Source organism: Ursus maritimus, unplaced genomic scaffold, assembly GCF_017311325.1.
Source record: "Ursus maritimus isolate PB19 unplaced genomic scaffold, ASM1731132v1 scaffold_3, whole genome shotgun sequence".
In the NCBI taxonomy this organism is placed as follows: domain Eukaryota; kingdom Metazoa; phylum Chordata; class Mammalia; order Carnivora; family Ursidae; genus Ursus; species Ursus maritimus.
In genome coordinates, this window is record NW_024425563.1 from 54,927,258 (window position 1) to 54,941,596 (window position 14,339).

At 34.5% G+C, this 14,339-nt stretch overlaps 1 protein-coding gene across 1 annotated transcript in view; it reads right to left on the minus strand.

Annotated features, from left to right (window-relative positions):
- The window catches only part of HDAC9 (histone deacetylase 9), a 684,034-nt gene that overhangs the window by 174,572 nt on the left and 495,123 nt on the right, over positions 1-14,339 (minus strand). Inside the window, exon 21 of the mRNA XM_040644215.1 lies at positions 13,987-14,084. Coding sequence (XP_040500149.1) covers positions 13,987-14,084 — 98 coding nt within the window. The remainder of the gene's footprint in view (positions 1-13,986; positions 14,085-14,339) is intronic.

Genomic DNA, 14,339 nt, shown 5'->3' on the forward strand with positions numbered 1-14,339 from the left:
TGGCAGTAACTTTACCCTAAGAAAATTCACTGGATGATTTAATAGTGATATCAAAGAAAACTGACCCTCTTTTCCCTTCTTCCCTTTCTTGTTGATTCTGTTTCTTTCTTTCTTTTTTGGCCTTACATCTGTATGATATCTAATGCAACCAGATGCAACCAGAAGAAAATGGAGAAGATAATCTGTAGAATATGGGTCACCCAAGTGCTCAGTTTATCTAACAATGTGATATATTATAAATAATATGTTATACAGTATGTTGCAATTATTTTTAATTAGATTGTGAGAATCGTAAGGGTAAATGTATTTTATTTACTTTTATATTATGTTTAATTAATAATGAACTGTTTATAACGCTGTTTGTACCCTATATGACAGAATTTTCCAAACTATGTTCTGTTGAATGCTAGTTTCCATAATATTTGCAATTATTTGGGGGGAAATAAACTGAGGAGCAGGGCCTTCTACATTTAAGTAATTTGAGGAAACAATGCATTAAATAACATAAGATAGATTTCCTTAAAACCAAAAATTGTTAAAGGCTTAAATTTCCTTTTGTAAATTATGTATCTTCAACAGATTTTTTTTCACCACAGAATATTTTTATTGTTGAGAAACACTTGCTAGCATCCCCTGAATCTAGTGTTTAACACAGTGTAGTACGGAAAATCCTTTCATTGGTATTTCAAATTTAGAGCCCTTACTGGGTTGTTTGGTCTCCCAAAGATCTTTGTGGTAGATGTCTTAACTCTGCTCAGGCTGCCATAACAAAATACCATAAACTGGATGCTTTGAACAATAGAAATAGAAATTCTCACAATTCTGGAGCCTAGCAGTCTGATATTAGGGCGCCAGCATGTGCTTACATGGCCTTTCCTCAGTGAATGCACACAGGGGGAGAAAGAGAGAAGAGAAAGCTCTACGATGTCTCTTCAGTAATCCCATCAGATCAGAGCTCTGCCCTAATGACCTCATCTAACTTTAATTACTTTCCTCATCGCCCCAACTCCAAATACCATCGCACTGGGGGTCAGGGCATCAATAAATGAATTTTGGGGAGATATTTTTAATCCAAACTAGTATCTAATGAAAAAACAAATATTATCAATTAGCTGAGTATTCTAAGACTCTTTTTTCTTCTGGTGTGGGCTGGTATCAGGTTCATCACTGGCAAAAGTCTGTCAAGGGCCTCCTTAATTTCTTTTAGGAGAGATTAGGGAGTAGAGGCTCAGTTTTATCTTCCTAATGCTGATCGCCCTGGGTTCTCCATATGGTTACTTAGGTAGAGCCATATCCTTATGGAGAACTACTGCCCAGTCCAGCATGTGCACAAGAATACTCAGAAAGGAGTATTGGATGAATGGTCACAAGGATCATGCATGAAATTAGAACACATTAATGTCAAGTTTACTTAAATAATGCAAAAATAATTAACTTTTTATTTCAAAAGGGACCAAGTCAGATGGTATCATTCATGACTTTCTCACCCAAAAAGTGATAAATAGGACAGGAAATAGGCCCTGATTCCATGTCCCTTGGCTTTTACAGCATGTCAGGTCTCTTCATAGAGGGCTAAGGGTTGAATAATTATTACTTCATTAAGATGCATAAACCATCTTTCTCAACTGGACCAAAAGAGGAACAGCAACAAGCTTCAGGAGGAAGGGCTCCTTGGTTACACTATAGCCAACCTCTAAGAGAGAGACTACCTCAGTTTTGCTTGCTTCTTGGCTTTTGACTGGATCAGGAACCCCTTTGTGTAACCTCTTTGTGAAAGACTCTAGAAGGGGGGCTTCCTGAGGAGTCTTTATTCCTCAGGGTGTCAGGACAACTCTCACACCACAGGAGGGTTCCTCACTTATTTCCACTTCAAAGGGGCATTAATAATAATCCTCCTTATTACAGAATCCAACCAGAACTTTTTGGTGTGATGATTAATTGGGAGGTGTTGTATATATATATTTTTTCACTGTATCAGGTGCAATCATTTCAGGCCCTAAAAATAAATGTTCTTTCTGCAAAAAACAGGCACAAACAAAAATGTTTTGAAAAGTAATCACTTGTTTAAAAAATGGAAATTGGGCTTCTGTGTTGTAAGGAATGTATGTGCATAACAGTGAAATTCAACACTGGTAAATGATCTGACTACCTCAAAGTGAAGTTTTTGCCTTCCTACAGTGGCCTTTAACCCTGTCCTTTCCTCCAATCTGAGAAGAGCTGATGTTGATGGAACATATAATGGCCCCTTTCCTGTGTAGTAAAGTCAGCAATAAAGCTTAGTAATTAAGGGTACCAGGGAGGCCCAGCCCAGCAGGCTAGTGGTGTGGCGAACACTTTTAGAACTTCAAACAATATCAAAGTCACTAAGAAACGGGCCTAGCTCAGTTCTGGTTTGAATTAAGCCTCACTTCCACACGCACTTTTCAAATCCAAGCTCAGACAAGAAAGCCAAGGCCTTCTGGATTTCATTAGAGCCAATTATCTTATCTGTTTCATCTCAGGCCTGACCCTAAGGCTGGCAAACAGCTATTCAGTGCATTTGTGTGGTTGTTTGAGAAAGCCTCCAGTCAGCCAATGGCCCGAGGACCTGCTAATTAAAACACTGTTGCCCCCCTGCCTCTAGTGATTAAATATTTTCAAGCTTTTGTAAATAATTTTTCCATTCTTTGCCCCAAGCCTCAAAGGTCCAATACATGCAGTAATTTATTTAGTTTGTCAGAGAATACTGTTAGAAATAGGGTCATAATGGAACCTTTGGAAATTTTTATACGTCTTCGTACTTCTGAAAGTGACAGTTTATAAACCAGCCAAATGTGTATACTGTTTCTGATGTAATTATGCCCTAATGGCCTTTCTCCTTTTGAAGTGATATAGAGTATAACAGGCTTACATTTTGTCAATAATCATATTTCCTCAAATGTCAACATGATATCTAACATCAGAATTTAATGAGATCATTTAAGTCCCAGAAATTATATCAAGGTATAGTGCCTTCAAGTTTTTTGCCTGAGGGTGGGTCACAGTCACAAAAACTAGTTTGGGAAGAAGACTAATCGAATTCTTGCTTGCTCTCTGTGGCAAGGAACAGCTAAAGAACACAGTGAATTCTTTCCAGAACCAACTTCTGAGAAATCAGTGAGTGATGATATGATGTCACTTCAGAAAAGAAAATATTCAGGAATACTGAATTAAAAACTTTCCCCAGACCTATTTTATATACATTCACAGTGATCTGAGAATCTCAGAATGACACTTACCTTGCAACTGGGCTGTGGGGAGGAAGACATTAAGAACTTCCTTTGTGGCTCTGACATGCACTAAAGCACACATGGGTTTGGTGAACACCGCAGGATGCCACCACAGCCCTCCTAACACATGGATTTCCCTGCTCCTGTGCTCCTCAGGCTTCATATGGCCACAAGCACCAAAGTGCATGACACTCCAGGCAAGCGTGGACCAAACACAAACAGAGCCAGTAAATACAGCACACAGACATCTTTCTTCCCTTCTACCCAGGGCACAGCCATACAGACTCACAGCTCTTCTAAGCCGATCCAGTCATGTTTTATTAGAGAAAAATAAAAATCCAGGGTTTTGTTTGTTGTTGTTGTTGCTCTTTTTGAAGTATTACAAGAAAAAATGTCGGCAGGCTCATTAGCTGCATCCAGTGTTCACTAACACACCTATGAAAAAGAACTATGGCGTTGAACAGCTCTGTTTCTGTTGTTCTTAAAATGACACTTTGCTCTTATCCTAAATAATAGGCTTTTAATAAAACATCCACCAAAGGCAAACAATTAAACAATACATAAAGCACCAGGGGGCAACCTCGTGGTTTAGTTACAGTCTGGAGCCATTCCAGAGGAGAACATGTGGGTATTTTACAAGGAACAATGCACTTTTCCAAAGTTATTATAAAACAACAAAATTTTAAATTGGGCCTCGTAAGTCTTTCAAATATGGCACAGGATTTCATGCTCAGCTCTGATAATGGAAAGAAATCTTTACATACTAATTTCTTCAAAAGCATGTTTAGAGAACTGTGTCAAACTTATACACAAAAACAAGTACAAACATACATACACACATACATATATATATATATATATATTTATGGCATATGTGTATATATGCATGTCCATATACATATACATATCTATATATAATGCAGGTATATATATGTATACAGATATGTATAGATAGTAAATATTATTTATAATGCAATGATACTGATATAGATCACTGCTACTTTAGAAGACAGACAAAATATTAATTTCGTAAGTTTAAAAAAAATTGACACTAGTAAACTAATAGGTAGAGACATCCTTCTTGCCTATTAATAGCTTTCATTTGCATTTTACATATAATTATTTGGTTTTTATCAACTGTCATAGCCTCAAAAAAACCAAACTAAGTGGAATATATTAACAAACTTTGGCAGACTTCAGTTCTCTGAAAAATTCAGAATGTAGTCAAACAATTTTTAACTAATCAGTAAAATATGACACACACCAGATTTTATTATTTCTGACCCTGCCTTTTTCACCTGCTATAAATTATATTATATTGGTGTAATTATATTTATTGGTGAGAAAGGCATCACTGACTAATTTCTGCAATGTTATTTTCAATCTAGAAATCCTGCACTATAAAAGGGAATTAACAGTATCAGAAACTCGCACAAAGGAGAGAACTTGGATACATAGCAAAGTCAGAGGCCTGATGTGGTAACTTTAATATCTAAGAGACTTTTCTCAAACTGAAAGCAGAGGGTCAAGTGACCAACTTTTTTGGCTACAAAACTTTAAATTATAAATTTGTGTCTGCTCCATTCTTGCTCTGGATTGCAAATAAACTCCTCTTCACTATTTTGCCTTTGACTATTGTTCAAGTAAAAATGTTCATTTGTTTCTGAAATTCAGTCTGTTACAATAACTCCAATATGACTTTAATTTCAAGAAGTTATGAACCAACAAAAAATATACATCCTAGGTAAAACAGTATTTTGTTTTCAAGTACAGTATTTATGTATCTTTCTTTAATAGGTCAGATAATGTATAGATACTATTTTCTTGATGGACTTTTCCACAATTGTCTTGGTATGCAAAATATATCCAAATTGAAATGTAGATGGATTTAAAATTCTGCTAAGATTGAAAGGTGACTCAATCATCTATCATACTTCTTCTATTCACTTTTTAAATTGCAAAATATAACGGCATTATATCATGGAAATATATATGCAAAATATAATGGAAGTATAATGGCAAGAGGGTTATTTTGCTAGGTCTTTCCCATTAGAAATTATGTAGTTCATAAACCCATGTCCTCCATATGGCTTTACAACAGCAAAGCTGCTCTTTAGAGTAGAAGATGTTTAGACAACCAGTCCCAAGACTGTGGTACCCACAAGAAAGATGGGCAGATTTGTAACAGATACAAGGAAAAGTCCTTACCCTTCTAGAAGAGTGCCAGAGGAGTTTAAATGCCTACATAAATGAGAACAGATGTTGATTTACAAGTTTCATCTACATGACATCAAATCATTTGGATGAAATATGGAAAACTGAGTTTATCATCCAGATGTCTGATGTCATGCAAAGACTTGGACTACTTTCTGAAAGTCCTGCCTACCAGAAAATGGTGTAAACTTCAGCCCTGAGCCTCAAAAGTAATATTGGAACAGATTTTCTGTTGAACGAGTTTCCCAAAGATGACTCCTATACCTGGAAAGGTTAATAAGTGAATTTTTATTAGCGAACATTATATTTATCTCATTCTCAAAAAGAGACTATAAATTTATATTTATGGTATGTTAGAAATTCTATCTCTTCTTTCATATTTGTATCTCAATAAATTTAGTTATAGCAAACTTTAGGTATAAAATCATGGAAATGAAGGGGTATTATTCAGTTTTAAGGAAACACATCTAAGAACCCAAAGGCACTGAAATTTGGTTAACAAATAGGTGTCCAATGAAATATAGAATAAGTAACTTCTACTTGGTTTTATCTTACCAGTAAATGAAGCATAATCTTAAAATATTCACTAAAATTGTGCAAAAATATGACTCCAGAGTTTCTTAATTGTACTTATATAATAATTAAATGCATAATTCCATCAATACAAAATAATATAATTTAAGTTAATGAATTGATCTGAGTTGCTCACAGTCCAAAAGATCTGCTATTTCTGGCCTAAAAAGCTCCACAATGTTTCACGGAAAGCTTTCATGTCTTGATATCTCCGAGTATTACACATATGTTGGAAGGATTCTGTGCAAGGCAAGTTTTATAATCCATTGGTCCTTCTTAAAAATAAAAACAAGTCATTTCTACTCACGCAAACTGCATTCTTTCTTAGAACAGCTAGGGAAAAGATTTAATTGAACTAGCTACTCTTTTAATTAGTCCTTATTATTTGGAAAACTGTACCATTGCTACACAAATTCCTGGAAATTTTTGGCTTTAAAATTTCTAAGTCAGAAGGGAAAAATGTTGTCTTAAAATTTTTACAGTGGATCTGACCTTTTAAAATAATAATAAAAACTATGTTGTAGCATTTGAACTATTTTAAATAGTTCTTCACTGCAGATAATATAATTCACCTTTCAAAACTTCAAGCACTTCAAGATACTTCCTGGACTTTTTACCTGAGCTCTGTACTGTCTAATAATATCATATCTCTTTGATGCTCAGCTCAAAAATGAAGTTTGCAAGTTTCCTAAGGAAGACAGGTGTGCATAAGATCAATTTACTCCCAGGGTCAAAGAGCAAAATTCTAAGGGTATCTAGAGACACACACCTATAGAAATTGTAATTTTTTGATGAAAATTGGTACAATATGTTGCACAGATGAAAGAGAAAAAAAAACGTTGTTAAACTATACTTGTTGCTGAAACTAAAGACCAGATAGAATTGACAGCTTTCTAAAATTTATTCTATGTATATTTTTCTTCTGACCTGTTCTGATAAAAATTCCCAAAACATCACTACATGCTGAATATAAAGAAAAGAATCTGGACAATGAATAAAATTGGTGATCACACCAGCAATAAATTCATATGCATTGCTCTTCATTGAAATAAAATATCAATAGATGAAAATCATTACTGCTTTGTTCCCAAGATTGATTGACAAGTTCGGATTTGAAGCCCACATCTTCTTTATTAGCCAAGTCTTTTAGAAAGAGAAAATGTGGGCTTGATTTGTGAGCTATGATAAATGGTCTGGGAAAGATGGTAGTAGGGCCAATTTGATATGTACAGTATTTCATATTGGCAAATTGCTTCAAGAAATTCCACCCTCTTGCCCAAAATGTCTTCAACATCCTTGGGAAAATACATACTATCATAAGCATAATATATTTGGTTGTCACTAACAATTGAGAATCCATTTCAAGACTGGGAAGCATCAACCACAGCTCTCATGGACAAAATAAGACCCCAAATAATTTTGCAGTATTGAGTATGATATTTAGATGACAATAAATCATTCTTTATTTCAAAATTGGATCTAAAAGTTCATTTATCACTCTATATTCCATTAAAATTTAATTTGGTATTTCTCAGATTCAATTATATGCCCATTTCAAAAAATCTAAATGTATACATAAGAAGAAAACATTTATTTTAACAAAGAAGGGAAAATATATATTTCCCATTGTAAATAGTTTGGTTATCAAAAGGAAGAAAAAATATAGGGGTTTCATTTAATAGGCTCCCTTATTATGTCAGATGAGGTAGAAAGGCACAAAGACAAGCGGCTTAGGAGTTACTACACGATACATAGGTAGTGAAAATCTAGGACTTATTTCCAATTTTAAAATAGTATTGCCAATTTAGCTGTCCAAATCAAATGCTGGATAGACTAAAATGCATTTGCAAAGAATTTCTGATTACATTATTGTTTTGTCACCCCTACTCTTGATAGAGAACTATAGTTTATAGCTTACGGCCAAAGGAATACTGTCTCCACATTCACACTTGTTGCCAGAGTCCCTGATCATCATTTACCAGCTGTATGACATCGGGAAACCACTGAAACTCAAAAGGGGCTTGCTATTCTCATGTAGCAACTGAGAGCACTTAGCTCAACAACTCGTAAAGATGAAAAGAAATGAGCAAATATTAAGGCTTCAGTGAATGGTCTATATTACTATGCTATTATTATCATTATTACTTTTATAATGATATTACTTTCCATTCTCTTTGCATTAAATTATATTATAATAAACAGAAGAATAATAACCATAAAATATTTACTTAGTTGTCATTACCAACAGGAGAGAACATATTTATTATGATCTCATCTCTCTCTCTTTTTTAAGATTTTATTTATTCAAGCAATCTCTACACCCAACGTGGGGCTTGAATTCACAACCCCAAGATCAAGAGTCCCACGCTCTACCAAACCGGCCAAGCATTCCTCATCTCATTTCTCAAGACAAAATTTAGCAATCTCTTTTTCAGCCTCTTGCATATGACAAGAATATTTAGAAGCCACTGCTCTAAAATTAATTAGAATAGTGATATGTTTGCTCAAATAACAAAGAGAGAAAATAAAATATTGTACTTATTTATGTGTCCTGACCAAAATTATCTCCAATCATTCCATGGTAAACTAGACCTGCTGACTAGCTAAGGAACACCTGTTCTACGAATATGACAATAAAGGGCTCAATTCTTTGCTTTCAAGTTAAATGTATATTCTTTATTTTTGCCACAAGTGGGGTAGTAATCATGGAAAGCCATGGGTCCTATTTTAAAGATGCTGCATCTAGAACAGAATCCAGTTTGATGAACTGAGAATAACTATGCTATCTAGTCACGTTTCCAGTCAGTCTTGTTTTAATGGATTTTCAATTTGCTTTTATCATTAAAGCAAACAGGTATGAACCAAAGACAGGAGAAAAAAGATACAGGCTGTACAATGGTGTATGTATGCAACTGACTGGACTGCTTTGGTGATGTAACAAATATACAAATTTTTAAACATTCTACTTGGTTAAGTGGTCAAAGTATTTTAGCAAAGGCTACATTGCAAGTACAAGTATTTTGATCAGAGATTCTTCATAAGTCAATAAAGAAAAAGTAGTTTATAAAAAAGTAACAACAAAAATTTTGATCAGATATTTATTTTCTAGGTTAGAAAACTCGCTCAAATCCCCTTTTATAGTTGGCATACTAACAGTGAAATAGTCATTCAGTTTTCCCCTGAGGTGAATATTCCTGGATAATTGATATTTATAGATCCTTTGCCTTTTAGAAATCTTCAGCATTATTAACACATATTAATTATGGTACTACAGACTAAAACACATTGGCTTGGAGAGCTGTTATTTTTTAAAAGATTTTATTAATTTATTTAAGAGAGAGAGAGTGCACGCATGCTTGCACGCAGGAGCTGGGGGAGAGGCAGAGGAAGAGGGAGAAGCCGACTCCTGCAGAACAAGGAACCCCATAGCCCTGCTGCTAGATCCCAGGACTCTAGAATCATGACCTAAGCCCTAAGCTAAAAGAAGACACTTAACTGACTGAGCCACCCAGGCGCCCCAAGATTGTTATTTTTTAAATCACAATTTGTTTGAATCTAAGGAACTCATGCCAACAGTTCTATTCCACTCTTTTAACCAGTTCTCATTGTGTACCAAATGAGTCATTCATTATTTCAGCAAAACCTTCTGAATTAAAGGGGCTTGTACTTTATTTTTGAAATTAAAAAGCCACAAAGGGATTGTAATCCACTCATTCATTGGATAAAATAGGCAAATTTCAAGAACTGCTAGTATCTTACTTCCACATTGGAAATTGCTACTCATTTTTTTTAAACACTCAGAGATGTTGTCCTCATTAGATTTAATCAGAAGCATGAGACATTGTCTCCTGTCCACTACAAACTATTTATATAGTTTTATGTAAATAATCACTCCAACATTTGCAGAACTCTTAAAGAATTATTCTTTAGAAAAAAATTATGTAACCAGTGCTCATCTAGTCACTATAGATGAGACAGAACAATTGGAACCACATATATATATCTATATATTAGTTTTGAGAGAGAGGAGGAGTGTGTGTGTGAGCAGGGGGAGGAGCAGAGGGAGAGAGAGAGAAACTTAAGCAGGCTCCACACCAAACATGGAGCCTGATGTGGCGCTCCATCTCATGAACCTGAGACCATGACCTGAGTGGAAATCAAGAGTCAGATGCTTAAGTGACTGAGCCACTCGGGTGCACCTGGGAACAATAGTTTGAAGCGACTGAAACAGAGAGTGCTTAGCAGGCACTCAACAAAATATTTACTGAACGAAGAGAAGACATCTGACAATATTATAAGCAAATGAATGGGTGTTCAAAGTTCCTTGTAACATACTCCTTGAAGTGCCAAGAGATAGTTAGGTTTCATATTTTTGCTAAGTTCACTTAACACCAGGGATTGCCAATGCTTCTACTGTAGCCAGTATCATTCCTTCTCTCTTTGACTCATTCATTTATTCTTTGATTTATTCAGCCAATATTACTGAATAGCTCTTCTTTGCCATGCAGTGTACTAAACATTTGTGACTTAGATTGGGGGTGAAGGTCTTATATTTTGGTAAAAGTTCACTGTGCTTTATCACTCTTCAGTCTTTGAAGTCATGAATAGTAGAAAGGAGCAGCAATGGGGTGTGACAGATTTTAGAGACATAAACTAAGTTCACACCATGGCCCTTACAATTAGTTCTGTGGCTTATACAAACCACTTAAGAATTAGCCATAATGTTTATAAAATTTCTAATCTAGGACCTGGCATGAAAGACCTCAATCAAAATAGCCATAATTATTTTATAAAATAGTAGCCTTGGAATACATTTTAGTTCCACATAAAAGATATCTGACATTACTGAGCATTTTAAAAACTTACGAAAAATCTTAAATATATCCTTCAATAATTTTAGGGATAAATGGTAATTACATGGAAGAAATAACTAGTTATATGAACTAATTTAGATATTCTATTAAATTTTTAAATTATCTTTAAAGCTTAGAGCAAACATGAAAATGTTTTGTTTGCCTGAAATACTCTTTCTGCCATAGAAAAAATACATAATAGAAACCATAGGAATAATGTATGTGACAAATGTAGGCTGGTAAAATAATCAGCCATCTTATGTCCCCTTATAGCTTCAGAGAGAGAGGCTTTCCCTTCAAAGATACTTACCACAGTCCAGAAACAATTAAAAATTAAGAAAAAAGAAAAGGCACCATTTACTTTTTTCTCCATCTCCATATTGTGCACCCACAAAAGATGCCAAAAAGATCTCCAGTTTTAATACTGGGAAACAAGGGTTGTATTACGAAGTATGTGCTTATAAGATAATACTATATCAAAAATTATTTCGGAGTATATCTCACTAAAGCCCCAGATTAGAAAGGAATTTACATATTCCAATTCTTTGCCAACAAAAGAGTTTATGGAGTATGATATGTATTCCTGCCAGGCAATTCCACCCTTATACTCTTAAGCCAACAAAGCAAGATCATTTCATGACTCCATGATTTTCACAGTCTATTCTCTCTTTCTATTATGAGTACCCCCCCATTCCAATTCCTTTACCCCTTGAAAACTCCCACTCATCCTTGAAAGCACAGGTCGAACTATACTTGATGAAGCCTTCCACGAAACCCCTCAGGAAGAGTTCATAATTTTATCCTCTCTATGCCTAAGTACATCCATTCTCTAGAACAGTGAGTATGACTTCTTTTATGATCCTTGAGAGCAAATCAGCTCAAAATTCCCTGTGCTCATCACTGTGCCTGGCATACAATATGTGTTCTATGAATATTTTTGAATGGATGACTTACTTTCTTGATTCTTCTATAATAAGCTCACAGGTACTTCTAGTCATACAAGTTGAATGGCAAATAAATAGTTGGCAAATATATAGCATAGTTCAAAATTAACAGAATTATTATGGTTTAAATTTGGTTCTTAAATAACGATGAACATTAAAAACTACAATTTTACATTTCCGCAGTCTAGCGAAATAATATTGCCTCCTCTAATTAAGCTTAGATACGGTCACTGCACTGGGAACTATAGAAAAGTTTCCTAATATAAACTGTCCATATTCAGGCAAAGAGAAGGTGCCATTGTTGAAGACATTAAGTCACTTCCAGGAGCACTTGATTCACTTACCATTGCATTCAAAAAACAATAACATATACTTAATATCTGTTTTCACACCCATCATTCACTTTGTGATGTGAGAACAAGTAGTACAAAATATAAATTCTCCTTCCCTGCTGGGTATGCATAATCCATTTTTAAGTAAAGCCATAGTGCCCCAAATAGTATTATGATAATATAAAACGAAGAATTCTGTATTATAGATCAGTGGTATATAATTATTTATTATAGTAAGGTTGAGAACTTAATGTGTGTATCATGCAAGTTATCAAGTTAACTTGGTAAACAAATAAATTCATATGTGATATAATATTAAAGTCTATTATCCCACTAGAGTTCCTTTAAGATATTAATAATGTTTCTTAAGTTGCAAATATAGGTAAACAGAATTTACAATAATGAAACCCCTAAAGTTTCTTAATGCAATTTTTTTTAGTTTTATTGTAAATTAATCCAAAATATCTTCATAGACAACACAAGTCTTTAAGTAAATAAACTTATTTCAGCTATTTTTTCCTATAAATAATGTAGATATTTGAATATATGTATTTTCTCAAACTCAAAATCTGGAATGTGTGTAGAATTTTCCTTAGTATTCCAAAACCAAACCAAATATATTTACTTTTAATGTATTTTCTTGAAAATAGAGATTTTCTATCATTTTTCCTGGGCCTGTTTTCAAATGAAAAATGACTCTTAAATGAGAAACTGAAGTATGCATTATATATAGGACAGCAGAAACTCACCCAAACTTCACTTATTGAAAAATTTCCCTATTATTTCCTTAAGTTTCAAATACATTAGCAACAGGATATTCCCCCTTGGGAACTTATAAATGCTAAATTTAAAAATAATGCTTCTAAGATTTCTTATGTAGTTTGTTTTTGCTTTGAACTAAACAAAACACCTCCCAAATCGTGCACTACCAATAGGTTAAAATCTACAATCTTGCAAGTGGGTACATATTGACACAATCTGATATTTCTCCACAGAATAGTCCTTTCCGAGGACTGAAAATATTTTTTTAACTCTAGAGAACAAAAATGCCTTTTTTTTTAAAAAAAAAAACCTCAATATTCAAAAAGAAAGCTTTAGATTTGTTGCATTTCTTGCTTAATTTTAAAAGTTCTTTGTTTAGAAGGACAAAGTAGCAGAATACACTATGTATATATAAACATACATTTCAATTACTGCCTACATTTTGTAGAGAAACTGAAAACAACTAATTAATCAGTCGATGTTTTAATGTGATAGGTAAAATATTTTATGAATGAGAAAAGTCATTTAGTCTACCATGAAATGACACTGCCTAGCCAACATTCCAAAAGTGAGCTAGCTCTGCAGAACCAAGAATGCGGAGCGGTGCTGTGTGCAAAAGGGAATCTGTGGTCCAATGAAGTTTGGGAAATGCTTTTTCAACAAAGTTAAGTAGGTAATGAAGGCCTTATCAGAGCATCTAATATGCTAATGTCCATTCTAAATCACAACATATGTTAGAATAGGCACAAGTTTCCAGAACTACTTAATAATTTTTTTTTCCCTTTTTTTCAGAGAGGGGGTAGTATGCCTGGGCCATTGGCCAATATACCTGTACAACTACAACTAGGTCTTGATATACCTTTTCTTCTTACACATATTCTTTATGTGGCTTTGTAGATATATTCAGGTCCCCTAAACAAAACAGTTTTTGGAGCTTTAATGGAATGGCTCCTTTAGCCACTTTCCCTTATTTAAAACTTACATTTCTCTTTTACATTTGGTGTTGTTTTAATGGACATTTCTTTTCTAATTTGCCACTTTCAGAAAAAAAAGTACCAACCTGAATGCTTCAAGGTACTCTATATCTCCCATCGGGGGATCAAGGCCACCTGTCCAGGCAATATTTATATTGTATCCTTCTCCAAGGCCTGTTCCAACCTAGAAAGAAAAACATACACACACACACACACACACACACACACACACACACACACACAACACAGTGGGTAGAGGAGAGTGCAGGGAAGAAAGCAAAAAGAGAGGAAAACAAACACATGTGAGCTCTTGAAATAAACATCAAACAACACGTCAAATCAGTCCAACCTTGCCTGACAACCAGTGCTCTGGGTTATGCACTTGTTCTGCACTGGTTCTTGGTCCCATGGGACAATTCAGTAATCCCGTGTAATTTAA